The sequence below is a fragment of the Panthera uncia genome (genome assembly GCF_023721935.1).
Source record: "Panthera uncia isolate 11264 chromosome D3 unlocalized genomic scaffold, Puncia_PCG_1.0 HiC_scaffold_8, whole genome shotgun sequence".
In the NCBI taxonomy this organism is placed as follows: Eukaryota; Metazoa; Chordata; class Mammalia; order Carnivora; family Felidae; genus Panthera; species Panthera uncia.
This window is the reverse complement of record NW_026057586.1, coordinates 55719112-55744512: the sequence shown is the minus strand read 5'-3', so window position 1 is coordinate 55744512 and position 25401 is coordinate 55719112. Positions and strand designations below refer to the sequence as shown.

The window sequence follows — 25401 nt, the reverse complement described above, 5'->3', positions numbered from 1 at the left end:
TATTACTTATACCCATTTCTCTTTCATTTTGGACATATTCTTCTATCTCCTCATTTTGACTGACTCTTTGTGTCTGCTTGTGTGTGTTAGGAAAATTAGCTACATCTCCTGTTCTTGAAAGCAGTGGCTTTATGAAGAAGAGATCCTGTAGCACCCTGCAGTCCAGTATCCGCTATTCAACAGAATCTGGTGCTTCAAGAGTGTCTCCTATGTGTGTTGCATGCACTTTACTATTATGGCTGAGCTGCTTTTTCCTTTAGTCTGGTTGTGTGCAGTGGCTCTCTTTTGCCTGTTGTGGGCAGTATTCATCCCTGTGGTGTTAGTGGGTTAGTCTGGGAATGCCTTGAGCTGAAGTTGAATCAGACTAGGCATTTGCCAGAGATGCAGTAGCACCAAACTGCAGGGCACTTTCCCTGTGTTGTCCCCTGATAAGTTTTCATTGGTACACAGGGCCTGCGGTTAAAGCAGCTGTCTGTCCCCAGCCCACTGCAGGGTCCACAGTCTTGACTGGTACAGGTGGTTATCTCTCCCCCTCCCTGGGGCAGGAGTCACCGTGGAGTGGTGCTGGCCCCTGTTGGGGCTGACTGAGCACTGCCAGACTTGTGGCCCCAGTTTGGACAGGCTTCATTGAGAGCTTATTGGAGGGAGCAGGACTGTAGAAGGGTGTGGGGTTGGAGGCACAGTGTTAGTAAAGTTTGTACTTGTCCTCAGGACTGAGGCAGGCTGAATTGGAGGGAGCAGATTTACAGAAGTGTGTGGGAGGGCATGCATGATGTTAGCAAGTTAGGTATTGAGTGTCAGCACTATGCTGGTTCCTGCAGGTGGCTGTGTGCTTAATGCTGGGGGGCAGGGGAGGGAATTGGCAGCCTCGTTTCGTTTGTTCCAGGAGAAGTCTCCTAACAATCCCTGTTCCTCCAGCACAGGCTCTGAGATTAGTAAGCAAATCTCTCTTCTGTACACCCCAGGCATTTTTTATTTTTATTTATTTATTTTATTTTATTTTATTTTATTTTATTTTTTTTAAATTATAGGTGACATGTCTAATTTATTTATTTTTTTTTTCTGTGCTCCCTGTATGATTTATTTATTTATTTATTTATTTATTTATTTTTTAATATATGAAATTTACTGTCAAATTGGTTTCCATACAACACCCAGTGCTCATCCCAAAAGGTGCCCTCCTCAATACCCATCACCCACCCTGCCCTCCCTCCCACCCCCCATCAACCCTCAATTTGTTCTCAGTTTTTAACAGTCTCTTATGCTTTGGCTCTCTCCCACTCTAACCTCTTTTTTTTTTTTTTTTTCCTTCCCCTCCCCCATGGGTTTCTGTTATGTTTCTCAGGATCCACATAAGAGTGAAACCATATGGTATCTGTCTTTCTCTGTATGGCTTATTTCACTTAGCATAACACTCTCCAGTTCCATCCATGTTGCTACAAAGGGCCATATTTCATTTTTTCTCATTGCCACGTAGTATTCCATTGTGTATATAAACCACAATTTCTTTATCCATTCATCAGTTGATGGACATTTAGGTTCTTTCCATAATTTGGCTATTGTTGAGAGTGCTGCTATAAACATTGGGGTACAAGTGCCCCTATGCATCAGTACTCCTGTATCCCTTGGATAAATTCCTAGCAGTGCTATTGCTGGGTCATAGGGTAGGTCTATTTTTAATTTTCTGAGGAACCTCCACACTGCTTTCCAGAGCGGCTGCACCAATTTGCATTCCCACCAACAGTGCAAGAGGGTTCCTGTTTCTCCACATCCTCTCCAGCATCTATAGTCCCCTGATTTCTTCATTTTGGCCACTCTGACTGGCGTGAGGTGGTATCTGAGTGTGGTTTTGATTTGTATTTCCCTGATAAGGAGCGACGTTGAACATCTTTTCATGTGCCTGTTGGCCATCCGGATGTCTTCTTTAGAGAAGTGTCTATTCATGTTTTCTGCCCATTTCTTCACTGGGTTATTTGTTTTTCGGGTGTGGAGTTTGATGAGCTCTTTATAGATTTTGGATACTAGCCCTTTGTCCGATGTGTCATTTGCAAATATCTTTTCCCATTCCGTTGGTTGCCTTTTAGTTTTGTTGGTTGTTTCCTTTGCTGTGCAGAAGCTTCATAAGGTCCCAGTAATTCACTTTTGCTTTTAATTCCCTTGCCTTTGGGGATGTGCCGAGTAAGAGATTGCTACGGCTGAGGTCAGAGAGGTCTTTTCCTGCTTTCTCCTCTAAGGTTTTGATGGTTTCCTGTCTCACATTCAGGTCCTTTATCCATTTTGAGTTTATTTTTGTGAATGGTGTGAGAAAGTGGTCTAGTTTCAACCTTCTGCATGTTGCTGTCCAGTTCTCCCAGCACCATTTGTTAAAGAGACTGTCTTTTTTCCATTGGATGTTCTTTCCTGCTTTGTCAAAGATGAGTTGGCCATACGTTTGTGGGTCTAGTTCTGGGGTTTCTATGCTATTCCATTGGTCTATGTGTCTGTTTTTATGCCAATACCATGCTGACTTGATGATGACAGCTTTGTAGTAGAGGCTAAAGTCTGGGATTGTGATGCCTCCTGCTTTGGTCTTCTTCTTCAAAATGACTGGCTATTCGGGGCCTTTTGTGGTTCCATATGAATTTTAGGATTGCTTGTTCTAGTTTCGAGAAGAATGCTGGTGCAATTTTGATTGGGATTGCATTGAATGTGTAGATAGCTTTGGGTAGTATTGACATTTTGACAATATTTATTCTTCCAATCCATGAGCAGGGAATGTCTTTCCATTTCTTTATATCTTCTTCAATTACCTTCATAAGCTCTCTATAGTTTTCAGCATACAGATCTTTTACATCTTTGGTTAGATTTATTCCTAGGTATTTTATGCTTCTTGGTGCAATTGTGAATGGGATCAGTTTCTTCATTTGTCTTTCTGTTGCTTCATTGTTAGTGTATAAGAATGCAACTGATTTCTGCACATTGATTTTGTATCCTGCAACTTTGCTGAATTCATGTATCAGTTCTAGCAGACTTTTGGTGGAGTCTATCGGATTTTCCATGTATAATATCATGTCATCTGCAAAAAGCAAAAGCTTGACTTCGTCTTTGCCAATTTTGATGCCTTTGATTTCCTTTTGTTGTCTGATTGCTGATGCTAGAACTTCCAGCACTATATTAAACAACAGCGGTGAGAGTGGGCATCCCTGTCGTGTTCCTGATCTCAGGGAAAAAGCTCTCAGTTTTTCCCCGTTGAGGATGATGTTAGCTGTGGGCTTTTCATAAATGGCCTTTATGATCTTTAAGTATGTTCCTTCTATCCCGACTTTCTCAAGGGTTTTTATTAAGAAAGGGTGCTGGATTTTGTCAAAGGCCTTTTCTGCATCGATTGACAGGATCATATGGTTCTTCTCTTTTTTTTTGTTAATGTGATGTATCACGTTGATCGATTTGCGAATGTTGAACCAGCCCTGCATCCCAGGAATGAATCCCACTTGATCATGGTGAATAATTCTTTTTATATGCTGTTGAATTCGATTTGCTAGTATCTTATTGAGAATTTTTGCATCCATATTCATCAGAGATATTGGCCTGTAGTTCTCTTTTTTTACTGGGTCTCTGTCTGGTTTAGGAATCAAAGTAATACTGGCTTCATAGAATGAGTCTGGAAGTTTTCCTTCCCTTTCTATTTCTTGGAATAGCTTGAGAAGGATAGGTATTATCTCTGCTTTAAACGTCTGGTAGAACTCCCCTGGGAAGCCATCTGGTCCTGGACTCTTATTTGTTGGGAGATTTTTGATAACCGATTCAATTTCTTCGCTGGTTATGGGTCTGTTCAAGCTTTCTATTTCCTCCTGATTGAGTTTTGGAAGAGTGTGGGTGTTTAGGAATTTGTCCATTTCTTCCAGGTTGTCCAATTTGTTGGCATATAATTTTTCATAGTATTCCCTGATAATTGTTTGTATCTCTGAGGGATTGGTTGTAATAATCCCATTTTCATTCATGATTTTATCTATTTGGGTCATCTCCCTTTTCTTTTTGAGAAGCCTGGCTAGAGGTTTGTCAATTTTGTTTATTTTTTCAAAAAACCAACTCTTGGTTTCGTTGATCTGCTCTACCGTTTTTTTAGATTCTATATTGTTTATTTCTGCTCTGATCTTTATTATTTCTCTTCTTCTGCTGGGTTTAGGCTGCCTTTGCTGTTCTGCTTCTATTTCCTTTAGGTGTGCTGTTAGATTTTGTATTTGGGATTTTTCTTGTTTCTTGAGATAGGCCTGGATTGCAATGTATTTTCCTCTCAGGACTGCCTTCGCTGCGTCCCAAAGCGTTTGGATTGTTGTATTTTCATTTTCGTTTGTTTCCATATATATTTTAATTTCTTCTCTAATTGCCTGGTTGACCCACTCATTCGTTAGTAGGGTGTTCTTTAACCTCCATGCTTTTGGAGGTTTTCCAGACTTTTTCCTGTGGTTGATTTCAAGCTTCATAGCATTGTGGTCTGAAAGTATGCATGGTATAATTTCAATTCTTGTAAACTTATGAAGGGCTGTTTTGTGACCCAGTATATGATCTATCTTGGAGAATGTTCCATGTGCACTCGAGAAGAAAGTATATTCTGTTGCTTTGGGATGCAGAGTTCTAAATATATCTGTCAAGTCCATCTGATCCAATGTATCATTCAGGGCCCTTGTTTCTTTATTGACTGTGTGTCTAGATGATCTATCCATTTCTGTAAGTGGGGTGTTAAAGTCCCCTGCAATGACCACATTCTTATCAATAAGGTTGCTTATGTTTATGAGTAATTGTTTTATATATCTGGGGGCTCCGGTATTCGGCGCATAGACATTTATAATAGTTAGCTCTTCCTGATGGATAGACCCTGTGATTATTATATAATGCCCTTCTTCATCTCTTGTTACAGCCTTTAATTTAAAGTCTAGTTTGTCTGATATAAGTATGGCTACTCCAGCTTTCTTTTGGCTTCCAGTAGCATGATAAATAGTTCTCCATCCCCTCACTCTCAATCTAAAGGTGTCCTCAGATCTAAAATGAGTCTCTTGTAGACAGCAAATAGATGGGTCTTGTTTTTGTATCCATTCTGATACCCTATGTCTTTTAGTTGGTGCATTTAATCCATTTACATTCAGTGTTATTATAGAAAGATACGGGTTTAGAGTCATTGTGATGTCTGTATGTTTTATGCTTGTAGTGATGTCTCTGGTACTTTGTCTCACAGGATCCCCCTTAGGATCTCTTGTAGGGCTGGTTTCGTGGTGACAAATTCCTTCAGTTTTTGTTTGTTTGGGAAGACCTTTATCTCTCCTTCTATTCTAAATGACAGACTTGCTGGATAAAGGATTCTCGGCTGCATATTTTTTCTGTTTAGCACACTGTAGATATCGTGCCAAGCCTTTCTGGCCTGCCAAGTTTCAAAGGAGAGATCAGTCACGAGTCTTATAGGTCTCCCTTTATATGTGAGGGCACGTTTATCCCTTGCTGCTTTCAGAATTTTCTCTTTATCCATGTATTTTGCCAGTTTCACTATGATATGTCGTGCAGAAGATCGATTCAAGTTACGTCTGAAGGGAGTTCTCTGTGCCTCTTGGATTTCAATGCCTTTTTCCTTCCCCAGTTCAGGGAAGTTCTCAACTATTATTTCTTCAAGTACCCCTTCAGCGCCTTTCCCTCTCTCTTCCTCCTCTGGGATACCAATTATGCGTATATTATTTCTTTTTAGTGTATCACTTAGTTCTCTAATTTTCCCCTCATACTCCTGGATTTTTTTATCTCTCTTTCTTTCAGCTTCCTCTTTCTCCATAACTTTATCTTCTAGTTCGCCTAGTCTCTCCTCTGCCTCTTCAGGCCGAGCCGTCGTGGTTTCCATTTTGTTTTGCATTTCGTTTAAAGCGTTTTTCAGCTCCTCGTGACTGGTCCTTAGTCCCTTGATCTCTGTAGCAAGAGATTCTCTGCTGTCCTGTATACTGTTTTCAAGCCCAGCGATTAATTTTATGACTATTATTCTAAATTCACTTTCTGTTATATTATTTAAATCCTTTTTGATCAGTTCATTCGCTGTTGTTATTTCCTGGAGATTCTTCTGAGGGGAATTCTTCCGTTTGGTCATTTTGGATAGTCCCTGGAGTGGTGAGGACCTGCAGGGCACTTCCCCTGTGCTGTGGTGTATAACTGGAGTTGGTGGGCGGGGCCGCAGTCCGACCTGATGTCTGCCCCCAGCCCACCACTGGGGCCACAGTCAGACTGGTGTGTGCCTTCTCTTCCCCTCTCCTAGGGGCGGGATTCACTGTGGGGTGGCGTGGCCCGTCTGGGCTACTTGCACACTGCCAGGCTTGTGTTGCTGGGGATCTGGCGTATTAGCTGGGGTGGGTAGGCAAGGTGCACGGGGGCAGGAGGGGCAGGCTTAGCTCGCTTCTCCTTAGGTGATCCACTTCAGGAGGGGCCCTGTGGCAGCGGGAGGGAGTCAGATCTGCTGCCGGAGGTTTGGCTCCGCAGAAGCACAGAGTTGGGTGTTTGCGCGGAGTGAGCAAGTTCCCTGGCAGGAACTGGTTCCCTTTGGGATTTTGGCTGGGGGATGGGCGGGGGAGATGGCGCTGGCGAGCGCCTTTGTTCCCCGCCAAGCTGAGCTCTGCCGTCCGTCCGGGGGCTCAGCAGCTCTCCCTCCCTTTGTCCTCCAGCCTTCCCGCTTTCCGAGCAGAGCTGTTAACTTACGACCTCCCAGACACTAAGTCGAGCTTGCTGTCGGAACACAGTCCGTCAGGCCCCTTGGCTTTTGCCGGCCAGACTCGGGGGCTCTGCTTGGCCGGCGAGCCGCCCCTCCGCCCCGGCTCCCTCCCGCCAGTCCGTGGAGCGCGCACCGCCTCGCAGCCCTTCCTACCCTCTTCCGTGGGCCTCTTGTCTGCGCTTGGCTCTCGAGACTCCGTTCTGCTAATCCTCTGGCGGTTTTCTGGGTTCTTTAGGCAGGTGTAGGTGGAATCTAAGTGATCAGCAGGACGCGCGGTGAGCCCAGCGTCCTCCTATGCCGCCATCTTCTCCTCTCTCCCCCAGGCATTTTTTAAACTGCTGCTTCTATCTGTTCTCTCTGCAGGGCCATTTGTAGTTTGGTATCTCTCTCTCTTTTTTTTAATACGAAATTTATTGTCAAATTGGTTTCCATACAACACCCAGTGCTCGTCCCAATAGGTGCGGTCCTCAATGGCCATCACCCACTTTCCCCTCCCTCCCACCCCGCATCAACCCTCAGTTTATTCTCAGTTTTAAAGAGTCTCTTATGGTTTGTCTCCCTCCCTCTCTAACTTTTTTTTCCCTTCCCCTCCCCCATGGTCTTCTGTTAAGTCTCTCAGGATCCACATAAGAGTGAAAACATATGGTGTCTGTTTTTCTCTGTATGACTTATTTCACCTAGCATAACACTCTCCAGTTCCATCCATGTTGCTACAAAAGGCCATATTTCATTCGTTCCCATTGTTAAAATGTCAATACTACCCACAGCAATCTACACGTCAATGCAATCCCAATCAAAATTGCACCAGCATTCTTCTCGAAGCTAGAACAAGCAATCCTAAAATTTGTATGCAACCACAAAAGACCCCAAATAGCCAAAGTAATTTTGAAGAAGAAGACCAAAGCAGGAGGCATCACAATCCCAGATTTAGCCTCTACTACAAAGCTGTAATCATCATGACAGCAGGGTATTGGCACAAAAACAGACACATAGACCAATGGAATAAAATAGAGACTCCAGAATTGGACCCACAAAAGTATGGCCAACTAATCTTTGACAAAGCAGGAAAGAACATCCAATGTTGTTTGGTCTCTTAAGGGTGGGGACTCAGTTTCCTCTTGCCCTCCTGGGTCTCCCAGACCTGAGCCCAATGATTGTTAGTGTTTCAGATTTTAAGTCCTGCTGGCTGTAAGAACTCATGAGATTTGGCCTTTCTGGGTTTCAAAGCCAAATGTTAGGCGGATTCATCTTCCCCATGGGCTCCCTGGTGTGAGAGTCTGTTTCTCTCCCCTCTTTGCACCCACAGGATCCCTCCCTCCCAGGAACATCCCTGCGTTTGTTTAGCTTCAGACCACGTCTCTTCAACATGGCCTCTTCTCTACGTGTAGCTGTGAAGAGTCTGTTCTGCCAGTCTTGGGTCATTTCTGGGTTATTTACACTGATGTGAGTGTTATCTGGTTGTTTCCATGGGACAAGGTGAGCTTAGGGTCCTCCTACTCCACCTTCTTCCCCAGAAGCTCCCTAATTAATATTTGATTCAGTTCCAAAGTAGAATCCCAACTGGTTTTTATTTAAATTTATTAAAATTATACTGAAGTCCCCAATATTCTGCTTGCATACTAACAGACCAAGAATCTGGGACACAGAATAGAGAAACCAGGAAGAGGTGTGAGTATGTACTATATTACATATAGGCTAACATACACAGTATATACAGGTAAATCAGCTCAGGAGAACAGAGTATGGATATTTTTTTATAGGTTATGGTTGTGAAACTGGCCATCTATCTGTATAAAAATGAATTACAAATAGAGTGTAGACTTAAATGTTTTTAAAAATTTTTTAATGTTTTTACTTATTTTTGAGACAGAGAGAAACAGAGCATGAGCAGGGGAGGGGCAGAGAGAAAGGGAGACACAGAATCTGAAGCAGGCTCCAGGCTCTGAGCTGTCAGCACAGAGCCCGACGCGGTGCTCGAACCCACAGGCTGTGAGATCATGACCTGAGCTGAAGTTGGATGCTTAACTGACTGAGCCAGCCAAGCGCCCCTAAATGTTTTTTTTTTAAAAAGGTTTTACAAGAATATTTTTAGGAGGCTAGATGAATTCTCTAGGAGTGAGGTGGAACTTCATCAGGAGTGAAAACTATATTCAATGAAAGAAATTAGATAGACATGTCAAAATAAGTTTTTATTTAATCTGAAAATTTTGTTATTTCACTCATTTTGGAGGATGTTGTCGTTGGATGTATCATTCTTACTTGACAGTTTTATGGCATTCATTGCTTTAAATTTGTCATCTGTTATCTTTTTACCTCTATTATTTCTGATGAGAAGTCATCATATTAAAATTACAGAGCCCCACCTGCTAATATTGCCTAACCCTTTTCTTGGTTTTATTTTCTCCTTAACCCTTATTGCTATCTGACACACTGTATATTTTACTAATTTATCTTATCATCTCTTTTCACAGACTAGAATTGATGGTAGATAAAGGTAGGAATTTTTGTTAGTTTGTTTCATGCTGTATTATAAGTAACTAGCATATAGTAAGCATTTGATTAATATTTCCTGAATGAAAAATAAAAACAGAATGAATAGTGTCATCCAGACAATGTTAATTGTTCTGTCCACTGTATTCTCATGGCTCTTAGCTCACGTCTCTGCAGTTGGAATTTTCCTTATTATATAATAGGTATCTGGTTCCCCACTAAGCTGCAGTCTCCATAAGGGCAAATACTATATTTTATTCATCTTTGAATAATTAAGACCTAACAACACAGGGTTTGTGTCATAGAAGATTTTGTTTGTTGGGTCAGTTATTGTGCCTGGCTCACCTTGGCTTTCTCTGTGTTGTCCCACAAGACTCCTCATGACTGTAATCCACATGGCTCTTTGAGCTTGTCACTTCTGAAGATGACCCTTTCCAGTATGCATTTCATATGCATATCCATGAACCTTGTCTTCATCATAGACTGTGCTTCTGGTCTTTCTCCTGGTCACCTCTAGACTTCCTTGAACCAGTGCCCACTACTTGTTTTCTTGTAGAAAATATTGTTTTCTTGAAAGTATTTCCTTCCTCATTCATCTTGTTTCTCAGCTTGCTCCTTCTCACTATTGTTTACTGATTTTCTTTTGCACACATCTTAGATACTGAAGTCCCCTAGGATCCTATCCTTGGCCCTGCCTACTTTGTGCTCTGTATACATTCCCAGAGAATCTCCTCTGCTTTACCCCCAGTCACTAATAGCCACTAAATCGAAGTTCCCGGTCCTGATCTTTCTCAAAAATTTGTGTTTATAATGTCTCCAGATAGTTCACCCTAAATATCACTTAGACCCCTTTAGATTTCAGAGATTTGGCATCTCTGAAAACGTGTTCATGTTGCTTTCTAAGCCTGCTCCTCTAGTTTTGACTTGCTCAATGTCAGGCACATAGACTGTGTCTTCTAAGCTTGAAATGTCAGCGTCCTCAATTTCCCATCTCCTTGATTGTCCAATTTTGTCAGTTCCCTTTTAAATGTCCCTCTGAATTATTTCTGCTCCTCTCAATCCTAGAGTAGCTGTCTCAAGCCCAGACGTCACTAGCTCATGCTTGCTTGTTGAAACAGCCTCCTTTCTGTTATCTCTGATACCAGTTGTCCCTCTGTGTTCATTTCCATCATCTCTAAAACTGCCATCAGCAGTATCTTTAAAAAAAAAATCTAAATAACTACCCAAACACTGTGGACAAGGCAGAGGAGAAATAAGACCAAAACTTATTGTGGCATTTCTCTGCTTAAAACATGCACTGGTTTCTTAGCACATATAGGCTAAGACTGAAATTCTTTGCCTGGTGTTTTAATTAGATTCTTCCTTTTATATGGAAGAGAGATCACTCAAGCTTTCCCAAGTAATGGGCTATACTGAACAAATACATACTGGGGGAGGATGGAGACTCATGGAAAGTGAAGAACAAGACTGTGGTCAGAGAGTGCCCATCCCGCCCCTGTCTTTAGGGCCATCTGCAGCTGGAACCTGGCCCTCTTTCTAGGGCAGTGGTTCTCAAACATTAGCTGCATCAGAGTCACCTCCAGCACCTGTTAAAGCAGATTTCTAGGCCCCAGCCCCAGAGTATCTGATTCAGTAGATGCCCAGATTTTAATTGATGCCCCAGATTTGTATTTCTAACAATTTCCCAGGTAATATTGGTGCTGCAGGTCTGGGTACCACACTTTGAGAACCTTTATCCTTTAAGGCACATATCATATCATCTGGAAAGTCTTATTTGATGATATCAGTCAGAATTAGTTTTCTCTCGAGGTGCCTGGATGGCTCAGTCAGTTTGGTGTCTGACTTCGGCTCAGGTCATGATCCAGTTAAGCGTCCGGCTTCTGCTCAGGTCATGATCTTACAGTTCGTGAGTTTGAGCCCCGCATTGTGCTCTGCACTGACAGCATGGAGCCTGCTTCGGATCCTCTGTTCCCTCCCTCACTTGTTCCCTCTCTCTCTCTCTCTCTCTTTCTCTCAAAAATAAATAAACATTAAAAAAAAGAATTAGTTTTCTATGTTTCAGGTTTCTGCATGTTATGTTAGAACCGTGGTTCTCAAACTTCAGCCTTCATCAGAATCACTTAGAGGGACTATTAAAACACAGGTTGATAGTCTTACTCCCAGAGTTTCTGAATCATTAAGTCTGGGTTATGACCTCCAAAACTTGCATTTCTGACAAGTTTCAAGGGGATGCCCATACTTGGAAAAACCATGGTATTAGAATAACTTGCTTAACCACCTCTCTTCTGTGCAGAACTCAGATTTTTTTGTGTTAGTACCTTACATTGTGCTTCTGGCCACTTGTTGCAATATCTGAACACAAGTGCCAGCCATACATGTGTGCTGAATAAACTTAATTCACCAGAGCTTGAATTCTGGAATGTTCTTTGATATCACATCCTTAGAACTCCTCCTTCTCCTCACCTCTTTGCTTTCTGAGGAAGCTTTGAAATTGCTTATGTCCTGTATTTTAGCTTTTCTATTTCTTCCTGTTCTGTGTCACTGGTTTTCAGCCTTCCAGTGCCTCCCGGGCCAGTTAGGCCCTTTACACATTTTATCTCCTGTTCTCATGTTCCTCAGTCCACTTGGCGGCCTCCTTCCTCATCCGCTCCCAGCTGTCCTCAGAGTTACCCATCTGCTCCCACTACCAGGCTGCCAAGAGCTGAGGAGAAAGTCCCATGGTGCCAGTCACTCCTGTGCAGAATCACCAGCTTAACTGAGTGGGACTCTCAGGGCAGACCTGTGTTCCTTCAGTCTGGTCCTGGTTGAATTTCTGCAGCTCCCACCTTTCCCCGTGCTCCCAACACAACCATTACAGCTTGCCTTCCAGCAGATGTCCTCCAGCCTCATGAAGGAGGCGAGGAGTGATGTCCTTCCACCTTCTTCCCTAGCACACTGCAAGTGCTTTCTTTTTACTCTTGTTCACCACCCACCTCTTCATATCAGGGTCCTTGTTGAAACATTTCTCTGTCTGATTCTCTCCCCCACTGATTGTCCCATCTCCTCTCAGAGCCTCGCTTCCCCGTCTGGGTTCATTTCCGCCAGCTGCGGAGCTGAAATATTTGCTCTCTTTTCCTTACATTTGTTAAAAAAAAAAAATTCCTTTCTCATGAATATTGTTCCCCCTCTGGGTCTCATGTTACCTGTCTCTTCCTTTTCTTTTGCAAACCTCTCCCAGGTATAGTCCACACTTGCTGTTTTCATGATGCCTCCTTTTCACTCTTTGGCCACTTGAATCTGACCTCTGATCTGATCCTTCCATTGAAATCTCTCCCTGTGACATCACGGTGATGCCGTGGCTATCAACCCCGGTAGCTTCTTCTCCCTGGTTAGTCTTACTCGACCTCTTCAATATTTGATGGTGCTAATCCTTCAGACCCTGGGAAACCTTCTCCTCCCCTCCCTGGCTCTCAGATCTTGTATGTCTCCCTGGAGCCTCTTGCAACTCTGATTATTCGTTGTGCTTCCCCAGCTCCTGACATGGACGTTCATGTCTGTCTTGGATTCTTTCTCAGGATTTCTTTCATTGTTGCCTCTTTCTGAAAAATTTGGACCTGTCTTTTTTTGGATATGTTCACCCAGATTATTCCAGTTACCTAAAATTCAGCGTCTCTGAAAATAATCCCTTTTTTTCTACAACATCCTGTGATGCTCCCTCAGTTTGCTACTCTCTGGGTACCCAGGACTGAACCTCAAGATCATCTTAGCCTTCTCCCTATACCACCCCACCTCAAGCAGTTGCTTGCTGTAGCCTGTCAATTTTATTTCACCATTGTCCCCCAGTTTCATCTCCACCTTTATTTAGGGAACATCCACACTCTCTCTTGCCAAATCTGTTGTCAGTCTGTGGTCTCCATCCCGCGCATCTGCTTCATCCTTACCTAGCACTGGTTAGTGAGTTCTGATAATACCATTTTCCATTCAGACATCTCTGATGCTTCTGTAAGCCATAAGAATAGAGATAAGGCTCCTTAGACTTTCAGGAACTTTCCTGATCGTATTTTTGCCTCCTTGCAATCCAGCATTCTAGCCTTCTGTTCCGTGGACCCCTGTGAGCTTTATGTTAGTGGACACCAGACTCTGGCATTTGTAGAAGCAGCTCCCCGCTTGCCAGCTTCTCTTGCTTTGGTCCTGCTGCTCCTTCCTGGATCACCTGCTGAATTTCTGTTTGCCTCAGAAAGCAGTGGTCTCCAGGAAGCTTTCCCTGTTCATAATTAATCCTTCTTCATCTTGTCCCCAGACACGTTGTTTGGGTTTCCTAACTAGTGCCTATTAGTACTCATGTCTTCTTATTTGTTCACCAAAACATGGAGTCCTGCATATGTCAGGTTGGGGGTGACATTTGTCTGTTTGCATGTCTCCTCAACCCGAGTAAATGCCATGTGAGGACAGGAGTCAAGCTCCTAGTATATCTCCCAGCACTTGGGACCTGCTTTGTCTAGTGAAATGAGCAGGAAATGACCCCTGAGTTCAGTCGTACTGAAATGAGATGCAGCCTGGGTGTACAAGTGAAAAATGTTTTAGCAGAGCATGGACAAGTGGCATGGCGGAATTATTAAACTGCAGGCGCTTGGAAAGTGTGGGTATATTCAGGAAGCTCCTACTTCAAGGGTTGTTACCCAGCAGTGATAAGCTGCTAACATGAGGAAAACTGTCTCATTCCAGTTGGTACCACAAAAGAAGACATTACTTACATCAATGTGTAGTAAGATGGGTTGGTTGCTACTGACGGTTGTTTTTCTCACATATTCCAAATTGTGGCCTGAAGGAGCTGTATGCAGCTTATCTTTTGAAACGAAGTTGGAATATTGGTGTGAAGTGTTATGTTTATGGCTAATGAAGTTAAAAAGGTATTGTTCTGTGACACGAGCCTTAGGATTTATGTGGTTCTATCCTTAAAAATGATAATTTATTCATTCTTTACCCCTTACCATTTTTAATTTTAGCTCAGAGAATTACTAATAAATATTGTGAAGTTTCCTAAGACTGGAAGTTCCTATTGCCAAAGTGAGGGGTTCATCTATCGGGGATTTTTCAGTCTGCGGCCTCTGAGTGGGACAAATGGGAGCCTGAGTGGTTTGAGCGTGGAGCATCCAGATCAGTTGCACTTGGGGGGTTTCTAATATCAGGGCTCCTAATAGGATATTTTTGTAAGGAAAAAATGGGGTCATGCTAAAGAGAAATTTAAAGTTTGAAAGCATCACAGCATCAGATGACAACTAGGGCTTCTTTCCATATTTCACTAGCATGCTACACTTTTTACGTCATGGATTTTTATAAGAAGAGTTGATGACAAAAATGCTAACATGCAGGTGGAAGAATGCCCATCTGAAGAGTTTCCATACAAAGTAAAGGTTTTTTATTGATTTCGGTAAACTCAATTATTCAGAACTCCAGATCTGAAGTGATGAAGTAGGAGACAGCTGTGGTTTACAGAATTGAAAATATATCTCAAGGTTAAGGTATCTTGGTCTGGGATAGAGGATACTCAGTGCATGACCAACCCCCTTTTATGAGGGTGATATTGCTGCTGATCCTATTAGATGTCGTGAGCACTTCATAAAAGGAGTACTTCCGAGAGCTAAAACTCTAGTGGCCCTGTCTTCTGCTCTCTGTAAGGACACGGCCTGGCTCAATGAAGTGTACCCATGCATTCATTCATGATTAAGAAAAGGAGTCATTGTGCCAGTCTTCAACTTGTCCATGCACTGACCCTGCCTTTCCTTGACTTGTGACTTGTGTTCCGCTTAGCTCTTTTACTTTGTCACCCCGCTAGACTTGTTTTTCTCAGCAGTTGACTCTCCTATTCCACTTTCCCAAGTTGAATCCTCTGCCAACACTGCCCTCCCTGGACCATTCTTTCTGGAGCTGACCCCCACTGTGAATCATCTGCTGGCAGCTCTGGCTGGACCCAGTGTGGTTATTCTCATCCACCCATTCTTGCTGATGGTTCCGATAGGCTTGGCCCTGCGGTCGCAGGCAAGAAAAATGATTATGGTCAGTGGAGGAGGACACTGGTTCATGGCTGTGGTTAAAAAAAAGGGGAGGGGGCACGCTGTCAAAGTATGACAAATAACACAGTCACTTCTACCCCTGTGAAGTTTTTTCAGGTTTTTTTTTCTATATTCTTTGCCTTCAATTTCTAGTCTTTGCTCTTGCTAATCTGATGAAGAAGCCAACAAACCTCAAGGTGTATGTAGAAGAACAAAGCAAAATTTAGTGAGGTGGTAAAGTATAAATGTGTCATCTTGGCACGCACAAATTGCTGCTTTTAATGAAGCAAGTGCTGTGGGTTTTGGCTTTCTGCAAATTTGGCTGAGGCCATGTAAACCAAACAGCATGGATATGCAGATAAGGAGAGGGAATCTCCTTTGCTTGATAAGAAAGTATATGTGCTGCACGTGCGCACATGCGTGCGCACACGCGCGCGTGCACACACACACACACACACACACACACTGCCTAGTACTGCTCAGAGAAAGAGAGATGGCCCTGCTTATTTCCACAGGAGGGAAAGTGTTGTGTTTATTTTTAAGAGCCAGATGCATCCCCTTGTTTGGAGGATGGCTCTGCCATGGTGTCTTGGTGACCCTGTACATACCCAGTTGGCCAGGTAGACGAGGCTTACCTGCAGGTGATCTCAGTCTGAGAGTGCTCTCTAATCCTTCTGGCCCATGAGAACACAGGAGGCTCTCGAGGAACTGCTTGGAGGAGGCCACCCCCAGGAGGCCGTAGTGATAGTTTCTTGTTCCTCCCAGGTTCCCATGAGGCTTGAGTCCTTTTGTGTCACCTCCCCCCAGGGTAGAGCTGCCGATGGTACAAGTGCACAAGGGCAGCATGAAATGGGCTCTCCAGGAACAGGGTATGTGAGCACCCATGCTGCAGTATCTGGACCCTTTGTCTCAGTGTCACCCTGTGCAAGGGACATGGGAGCTGGGTCCTTTAATTGCTTTTCCTTTTTGCTGTCAATATAAGTAATAAACTGAAGATTTAAAAAGTGCTTGGTGGGGCGCCTGGATGGCTCAGTCGGTTGAGCGTCCGACTTCGCTCGGGTCACGATCTCACGGTCCGTGAGTTCGAGCCCCGAATCAGGCTCTGTGCTGACAGCTCAGAGCCTGGAGCCTGCTTCAGATTCTGTGTCTCCCTCTCTCTCTGGCCCTCCCCGTTCATGCTCTGTCTCTGTCTCAAAAATAAATAAATGTTAAAAAAAAATTAAAAAAAAAATAAAATAAAATAAAAAGTGCTTAGTACTTTGCTGGCCGAATCTGTCAGCCCTTGTCTTGTATCGCTTGACAAATCTCACTGCCTTAACCCAGCCATCTTCATTTCTTTGTTTTCTTATGTTTTTTTTATTCATATGTAAAAACATACATTCTCATGCTGAAGTGCATGTAAACTGTGCTGAAACTGTGCTTAATTTGAGATTTGCAAAAGTTATGTCGTGTGGTCATCATAATTGTAATTTATTTGACCTCTGTTGTTGGATATTTAGATTTTTTCCAACTTTGTACTGTTGTAAGGGCTTTTTAAAAATTCATTTTACATTTTTTTAGAATAATGTTAAAGTTGGGATGAGTTGATCATCAAATATTAACACCTTATTTTTGGTTATAAATACAGGTATACCTTGCTGTATTGTGCTTTACAGATACTGTTTTTTTTTTGTTTTTTTTTTTTTACACATTGAAGGTTTGTGGCAACCATGTATCAAGCAAGTCTTTTGGTGCTATTTTTCAACAGCATTTGCTGACTTCGTGTCTTTGTGTCACATTTTGGTAATTCTCACAATATTTTCACTTCTTCATTATTATTATATTTGTACTGTTGTAACTGTTTTGGGGCACCGTGAACTGCACCCGTATAACATGGTGAACTTAATTGATAGGTGTTGTGTATGCTCTGACTGCTCCACTTACCAGCTGTTACCCTCTCTTTCTCTCCTCGGGCCTCCCTATTCCCTGAGACACAACAGGGATTAAAATCAGGCCAGTTAATAACCCTACTGCCACCCCTAAGCATTCAAATGAAAGGAAGCGTCAATCAATGTAGTGAACTTAATTGTCTTATTTTAAGAAACTGCCACAGCAACCCCAACCTTCAGCAACCACCACTCTGATCACTCAGTAGCCACAACATTGAGGCAAGACCCTCCACCAACAAAAAGATTATGACTCACTGGAAGGTCAGATGACAGCAGTTTTTAATCAATAACGTATTTTCAAATTAGATTATGCAATATTGTTTTTAGGACATAATGCTATTGCACACTAGTAGACTACAGTATAGTATAAACATAACTGTTGTATACACTGGGAAACCAAAACGTTCATTTGACTGCTTTATTGCAATATTTCCTTTATTACGGTGGTCTGGAACTGAACCTACAATATCTCCCAGGTATGCTTGTATGTATTGTCAACATGACTTTCAAAAGTTTTAGTCAATTTTACAAAGCCACCATGAATGGGTGAGCTTATTAATTTCCCTGTGGACTTAATTTTATGGTGTTTTTAAATTTAAAAGTTACTTGTTAATAAATTTTTATTTATTTGTTGAGAGAGAGAGAGAGAGAGCAAGCATGGTAGGGGCAGAGGGAGAGGGAGGAAGAGAATATTAAGCAGGCTCCACCCTCAGTGCAGAGTCCAACATGGGGCTAGATCTCACCACTGTGAGATCATGACCTGAGCTGAAATCAAGAGTAAGACACTTAACCCACTGAGCCACTTAAGTCCCCCAAAAGTTATTAATTTAATAGGCATATCTGCTGTGTCTTCACCGTGTATACTAAAGTGAAGCAATATTATATAATGGGAGTGTATGGGCTAGAAATTCTGTTTAAATTCAGATTTTTCCAGATGTGTGACCTCTGTAAGCCTGTTTCGTATAATTATAAAATGAGGTTATAGATCTGATATTCAATATTATAAGGAATAAATCTAAACATATACATTCGCACATATACACTTATGTACATGTACATGCACACACACACCCTAATTTGACATTTGTCATATAATAGGTGTGTATTAAGTGACAGGTAATGTACAATCAAATATATATTGTACATTAGTAATGTTTGGCAGAAGAGTAATAATTGGAACATTTTGCTGTAGCCACTGTGTATAGTGAAAAATAAAATTTAGGATTTACTAACCTGTGTGCATATCTAATACTCTATAAAATGAATGTCGTGTCTGTAGTATGTTCAAGAAAGTTACATAAAAAATAAAGAAAATTTGGTGCCTGCAGCAGTGCTCTTTCATAACTGGTTTCTTCTCTCCAGGAAACTGGGAAATGAGTTGGTCACAATAGATACCTTTGAATTCATTTTTAAAGCCAAAAGCATCATGTCAGCAGCCTTTAATTCATTAAGCAAATATTTATGGTCAAGCATGGTTATAGCCCAGGGACACAGTGATAGATAGGATCAGTGAGATTCTTTCTTTTGAGGAGCTTACCTGCTAATTCTAAGCAAGCAAACTTGTTTCTTTCAGCTGATGTGCGTCGCCTAGAGTCAGTGATGATGCGAGGCCTGCCTGTGGGCCCACAGGAGCAGACCAACATGGTATTTCTTCATCTCACTGGCAGGCACTGCGTTGCTGAGTAGTTCTCTTGCTTTACGAAATATTTAATTCATTGAAAGTTGTTATTTTTGATATCATGTTTTCTTTTTCTGATAAAATTTAAAAGGGTTATTATAGACTTATGTGATCATACAAGAAGATCTTAGATATGATTTACTTCCGGTGAAATGATGATATATAACAATGGGAAATATGATTAAATTGAGAAATTACACACAATCTTTTTAAGAACACAGCTGTTGTAGAAAATGAGGTATCTATATTTGCTTTAGAGACAACACTGCTGTAATTTTTTTTGTAAAGCATATAATTGTAATGTAGTAAAGTGCTTATGTGAAAATAGAGATGTTGAATAATCTTACTAGGGAATCTTCAGGGTTTGTCAAATTGCTTTCTCTATTTAGAAAAATAAAATATCACATATTGTGGTAGAGATGGCAGTAAACTTGTAAGTGCTACAATGGTTGAACAGACTGTAAGCTCCTTGATGGAAATCACACTGTAATGTCCCATTATTTTCAAACAAAGCAAGAAAATCCATTGATGACGATTCTGTTAGCCTTATTTGATGATTAAAATGCTTTTCAAAATTCTCATGCTTTAGTAAGTGTATTTCTTAGCAAGAACATATTAGTGTGTTGTGATTGAGAACTAGTAAATACTAATGTATATACATACTCTGTGTCTGTTTTTAAATTCTGAATTGATATATTTTCTTTGTAATCTGAGCTTAAATTATTCCCTTTTTGTCAATTATATATATGTATATATCAAAGGATAAATAGTATATATTGTTTATTTTTCATCTACTGGACCAGGGACTGGGTTATATTTCTGTTTTGGCAGACAGCACACTTGTTACATAAAGGAAGGCTCATCAAATATTTTTTAAATGATTAAAAGTCTACATGAATTCTTCCTATGCAACTTGACGGATTTTTATGTTTGTTATTCCATCAGGGTGCTTTATTGTCTTGAGAGGTTTGAAATGTTTGACTTAGAGGTGCATCTTACCACCTGTCACTACCTGTGCTCATGCAGTTCTGACCTTTTACCATCTGTACCTTCTTCAGGAACATTTTACAGCAAGATAAATGTTAAAGCTTACATAGCATTTTTGGCCACTCTTTTCCAGGATGTGTGCATATGAGTGTGTGTTTGTGCGTGCGGGTGTGCATGTGTGTGTATGTGTATGGTAATAATATTTGCAGAGAATTTTAAAACAGTAGAAGGCAACAAACAAGGAAAAATATTTACGTTAATCTCACTGCCCACACATAGCCACTATGAATATTTTGCTGTTTCTTTTCAATTGCTTTCCTATGCATGTGTGTTTGTGTGTGTGTACAAATATCTATGCATAGTGCCTAGCACAAAGAAGGTGCTTTATAAATATGTTGAATAAATGAATGTCTTAATATATGTCATTATTTATATTTTAAAATTTAGGATAATATAATTAATATGTTTTATGGCTTATGGCCTGACTTTGGTTTTTACTTAAACTAGAGAATTCTAAAGACATTTTGTTACTTAAAAAATATAGTTTTTGACAACTTCATAATCATATGTAGGTCATGTGCATATGTATATATGTATATGTATTATAATCTATTTGACCCTTCTCCCATATTAATACTATTTTGTGTTTTTGCTGTAATAATGTGATGTATATTTACTATCAACTGTTATCATGACTCCTTCCTTAGCTTGTTAATCCTAGAGGGAGAATGACTGGGACATAGAATATAAACTTAAAACAATTATCAATCCTTTTCAGCAGATTTTTATTATTTAAAAATATATTTTTATTGAATTACATTGGATAGCTATTGATCTAGAAAATTTGGAAAGCAGAGAAACGAAGTGCAGAATAAATTGGGAAGAAGCTGTAATCCTGGCAGCTGAAGATGACTTCATTTATGATTTTGATTTACATAATTTTAGTCTTATTTCCATTACATACTTTACCAAAAAGGATCATTTCGTTTTCTGAACTGCTGTTTATTTTCCCCCCACTAGTAGTGTATCATTAACATAGTCTTTCTCTGCCATTAATCTTCTATAATATTATAGCTTATTATTAAAATGACACGTCTGCACAATGCATTTAATTAGCCCTCTCTTGGTGGACCTTTGGTTTGTTTCCAATGTTTCATTATTATGAGGAGTCCTAGTATAAAAAAACCTTGTGTTTGCCCCTTGGGCATATTTGCTGTAATCGTATTAAGACAGATTCCTGGAAGCAGAATTGCTGGTTCAAGATATACAAATAATTTTTAAGGCGTTTGGCATATATTTCCACCTTGCCTTCCAACAGGTAGTGCCTATCGACCTTCACTCCACAAAGAGGTGTGAAAATGAAAGGAGATTATAAAGATATTTTCAGGGCATTCACCTTAAAATGGACCAAATCATGCTGTAGAAAACCTGTAGCTGTTGACTCTTCTTTGAGAAGAGTAATAGGCTACCCATTTTAAGTGCTTATCAGTGGTTTTCTTGAGGGTGAGATACATTCACAGGCCTGCTCTAAAACAGGAAAAGCTGGGGCGCCTGGGTGTCTCGGTCGGTTAAGCGTCCGACTTCGGCTCAGGTCACGATCTCACAGTCCGTGGGTTCGAGCCCTGCATTGGGCTCTGTGCTGACAGCTCGGAGCCTGGACCCTGTTTCAGATTCTGTGTCTCCCTCTCTCTCTGCCCCTCCCCTGTTCATGCTCTGCCTCTCTCTGTCTCAAAAATAAAATAAACGTTAAAAAAAAAAATAAAAAAAAAAAAACAGGAGCAGCTGTAGGTGGACTGTTAGATGATTTTACTAAATGCTCACAGAAAGTAAGAGATACAGGTTTTATTTATTTATTTGTTTATTTAACTAATCAGCCTGCTTGTTGGGTTTATCTTCAATTAAATATTATTCTTCTATCACTAATTGTTTCAAGAAAAGTCACTGTGTTTTCTTTTCCAGTCCCCTCAGTGGCTGCACAGGAAGCTTGGTCTTGGGAGCAGTACTTGACAGAACAGAAGGCTATAGCGGCACCCGTGGAACTGTTTTCCAAGGTGAACCACTAATTGTTGTACATTTTTGCAAGGAGTGGACACTTAAGAGAATTAATTAAAAGGAAATCATTTGCCCAGATAGAGTACCCACTTACTTGATTGTAGGTCTTGCTGGAAAATAACATAAAACCCATCGAAGCCTTTGTGATTCAGAATGTGTGCTCTGGGGCTGGACTACCTGGGTTTGAAAGTCAGTGCTACCATCTCCCTGCTCTGTGACCTTGGGCAAGTCACTCAGTTTCTCTGTGCTTCAGGATCCTCACTTGTAAAGTGGGGGAAACTGCCATATCTACCTCCCTGGGTTGTTGGAAGACTCAGTCAGTTGTACACCTAAAGGGCATTGGAAGCCACATGCACGTACTAAATCGCAGGTACTAGTCTTTCTTTGTATTAGCACATGCCCGCCCAAGGATCAGGCTTGAGGAATCCGTTTTAATGTGGTGCATGAAAGTGGTGGATCAGGCAGCATGTTGGAGGAGATGGTGAAACCCCTTAATCATGTTCTACCTGACTCTGACAATGCCCAGAGTAGCCTGCGTGGGCTTGCTTGACCAAGCAGCTGTTGGCATGGAGGCTGGTGGCTTCGGGCGATCATCTTTACCCATGGTACCAAATCTTCTGCTACCCTTTCTATTCTTGGTGTGTGCTTTCAGTATTTCAGGGGAATTTATAGAAAAAATTCCATCAGATTTGCATCATTACATTGCATTTTAACCTGCAGCGAGATGCTAACACTTTTTATTTGCTTTACTTTTCATGACATTCCTTGAGTTATATCTAGTACTTTTCATTATGGAAAAGGGCTAGGGGTTTTAATCCTGACTATAGCAATAGAATGGGGGAGAAGAAGAAGTGAAGCAAATAAGGAAAGAGAAACCAAGTGCTGGCAGGTCACGTTTGCAAAATACTAAATATTTAGTACTTGAGCCAGTCTTCACATCAGATGCCTTTATGGATCTTTGGAGAACCCAGATGCATGGGTATTCCTGAGACCTACTGAATTAGGCCCTCAGGGGGGTGTGGCCTGGCACACTGTAGCTTGAGAACCTCCTCGGGCTTCTGGATGCAGGATAGAGGTCCAGTGTGGTAGTATCTTGTAAGAACCAAGCAGAGGCCCAGCTCAGGAGTCCAGTACCTGCTGACTCCTGATGAGACTGTCATGTGATGAGACCTAAGGTGTTTGCTCCACTAAAAGCAGGTAAGGTCCCTACGTAGGGGGTCTCTTCTTCCTTCTCTTTCATGTTTCCTCACAGTTTCTGTTCTAGATGTGCTCATGATCAATCAATGTTGAACAACTTCTGGGTAACCTCTTTTCACCTCTGAGCATAGGTTCTTTTTAAAAATTTTTTTTAATGTTGTATTTATTTTTGAGACAGAGAGAGACAGAGCATGAGCAGGGGAGGGGCAGAGAGAGTGGGAGACACAGAATCCGAAGCAGGCTCCAGGCTCTGAGCTGTCAGCACAGAGCCCAACGCGGGACTTGAACTTATGGACCGTGAGATCACGACCTGAGCCAAAGTCAGACGCTTAACCGACTGAGCCACCCAGGCGCCCCTGAGCATAGGTTCTTAAAGAGAGTTGCTTTGGGGAAATCCAGTGTAGCCTGTAGTTGTTCTTTTCCTCTGTCCCTGGGCCGAACTTGTGTCCTTGCTGTGTGGTCACTGCAGGGCAGGAGGGTGGAGCGGGCCAGCTCTGGAAATAGCTAAGTTCTATCAGGTGCTATGAGCCCAAAGGGAAGATGTAGCTTGTGAGTCCAGTATGCAAGGTTCAACCACAGGACACAGGCCAGGCTTGTAACCCAGTGGCTGGGCATGGATGAGAATCACTGTAGGTATCCAGAATGTAAGAATCCAGTTCTTACAAAAATGTAAGAACAGTCAGTGATTGAAGTCAGAACCTACATGTAGCAAAATTGGCCATAAGTGACGCCGCGTCTGGGTCAGACCCGTGTATGTGTGTCTCCAGACCAGGATTCTCTCTTCCTTCCGCTGCAGATTGAAGCACATGTTAGGGTGTTAGGCTGGAGTGTGCTCTCATTTCCAGAGCTGGTGACAGAGAGCTGCTGGGTTCTGGCCAGTGCCTGCATTCTTCCATCAGCTCCACCAGTGAGTGTAGTAACACTATTGCTCAGTTTCTCCTTTAGGACACAACACTTAGTGCAAGAACCCCTGCAGAACAGAGAATTTCTCCCCCAGATTTTCCCTCGTGACCTAGCATTAACTAAAAAAGCCTCTAAGGGGGCAAATGTGAGATTTCTGTTCCTGAAATACATCCATATTGGGAACTGTGTAATAATAGGTTATGGTTCATAAAGCTTTCTCCCTTGACTTTATAGAGATCTGATTAAAGAGGTACTGGCAAGTCCTAAGGGAGGGAACATGTGGCGTGTAAAGACAGGTGTGGGTTCCCTTTGGAGGGTGTAAATAGCATCCATGAATCTGTCCACTCAGTAAAGATGAGCAGTGAGTAGGAGATAATCTTTGAGGATTCCTTGGCTAATAACGTGACCTCAAAATATGACTTTCTTGAGCTTGTGGACTCTAATTTTTGTTGACTCTGAAAGTGACCGTAAAGTATTAGCATGTGAGAAAGTGGGCATGTCTGATGTGTCGACATGCCTCTCTCTTCACTCATAAGTTAACAGTCAAGCTACTCATGTTTTTGAGGCTCTTTCTGTAGAAAGCACCATGTAAGATCTGGACTGAAACACTAAGGAGTTTATTACATGGTTGCTTAAAATCTTGCCATCCTAGTTGGGATGTAAGATATGCCCTAAAATGTGACAACAATATGAGGTAGAATATTCTTGTCAGTGGAATGTACAAGTCGTGAGTTTCCTGGGTGTTCCATGCAGAGGTGGGATCTCATCCATCCCTGAACAAGGAGAAAGCTTACCAGTTATTACCTCTGATTTGTCCTGATGACTGAAGATCTTTGCGCTCAAGATACAGTGTTACTCTGCACATTTATATTCTAAGATGAAATAACATGGTTTATAACTGAAAATAAGTTTCAGTAGAGAATAAAAAGGGCCAGTATTCTAAGAAGGATGATCAGATTAAACTCAGTTTTGGATTGGCATTGTGCTCTTGACTGTTCCTGTCCATTTTTATTGTGTAAATATTATAATAATGGTGTTCAGGTCAGCCAGCTGAGATGGAACTTCTCAGCTTTTGAAAACTGAAATAGTTGAAAATAAAATGAAATAGTTTGCATATCCTGAATAGAAAACTATTAAAATATATTAAGTATTACTTTACTTTTAATATATAATTTCCATCCTAATATTCAAGTTTTAAAAGATGTACCAGTGACACAGAGACATACATATGTGATCAGTTCCGTCATGCAAACCAGACATATATATATATATATATATACACACACACATATATATGCATATATATATATATATTTGGCAGGACAGAGGCTTTTATACTTTTTTTTATTAATTTACATTCAAGTTAGTTAGCATATAGTGCAACAATGATTTCAGGAGTAGATTCCTTAATGCCCCTTG

The 25401-nt window shown here is 41.5% G+C and overlaps 1 protein-coding gene across 4 annotated transcripts in view; it reads left to right on the top strand.

Annotated features, from left to right (window-relative positions):
* L3MBTL4 (L3MBTL histone methyl-lysine binding protein 4) overlaps positions 1-25401 on the top strand; it is a 448796-nt gene that overhangs the window by 127961 nt on the left and 295434 nt on the right. For all 4 annotated transcript variants that reach the window (XM_049620399.1, XM_049620400.1, XM_049620401.1 and 1 more), the window contains exon 5: positions 21790-21881. In XM_049620399.1, coding sequence (XP_049476356.1) covers positions 21790-21881 — 92 coding nt within the window. The remainder of the gene's footprint in view (positions 1-21789; positions 21882-25401) is intronic.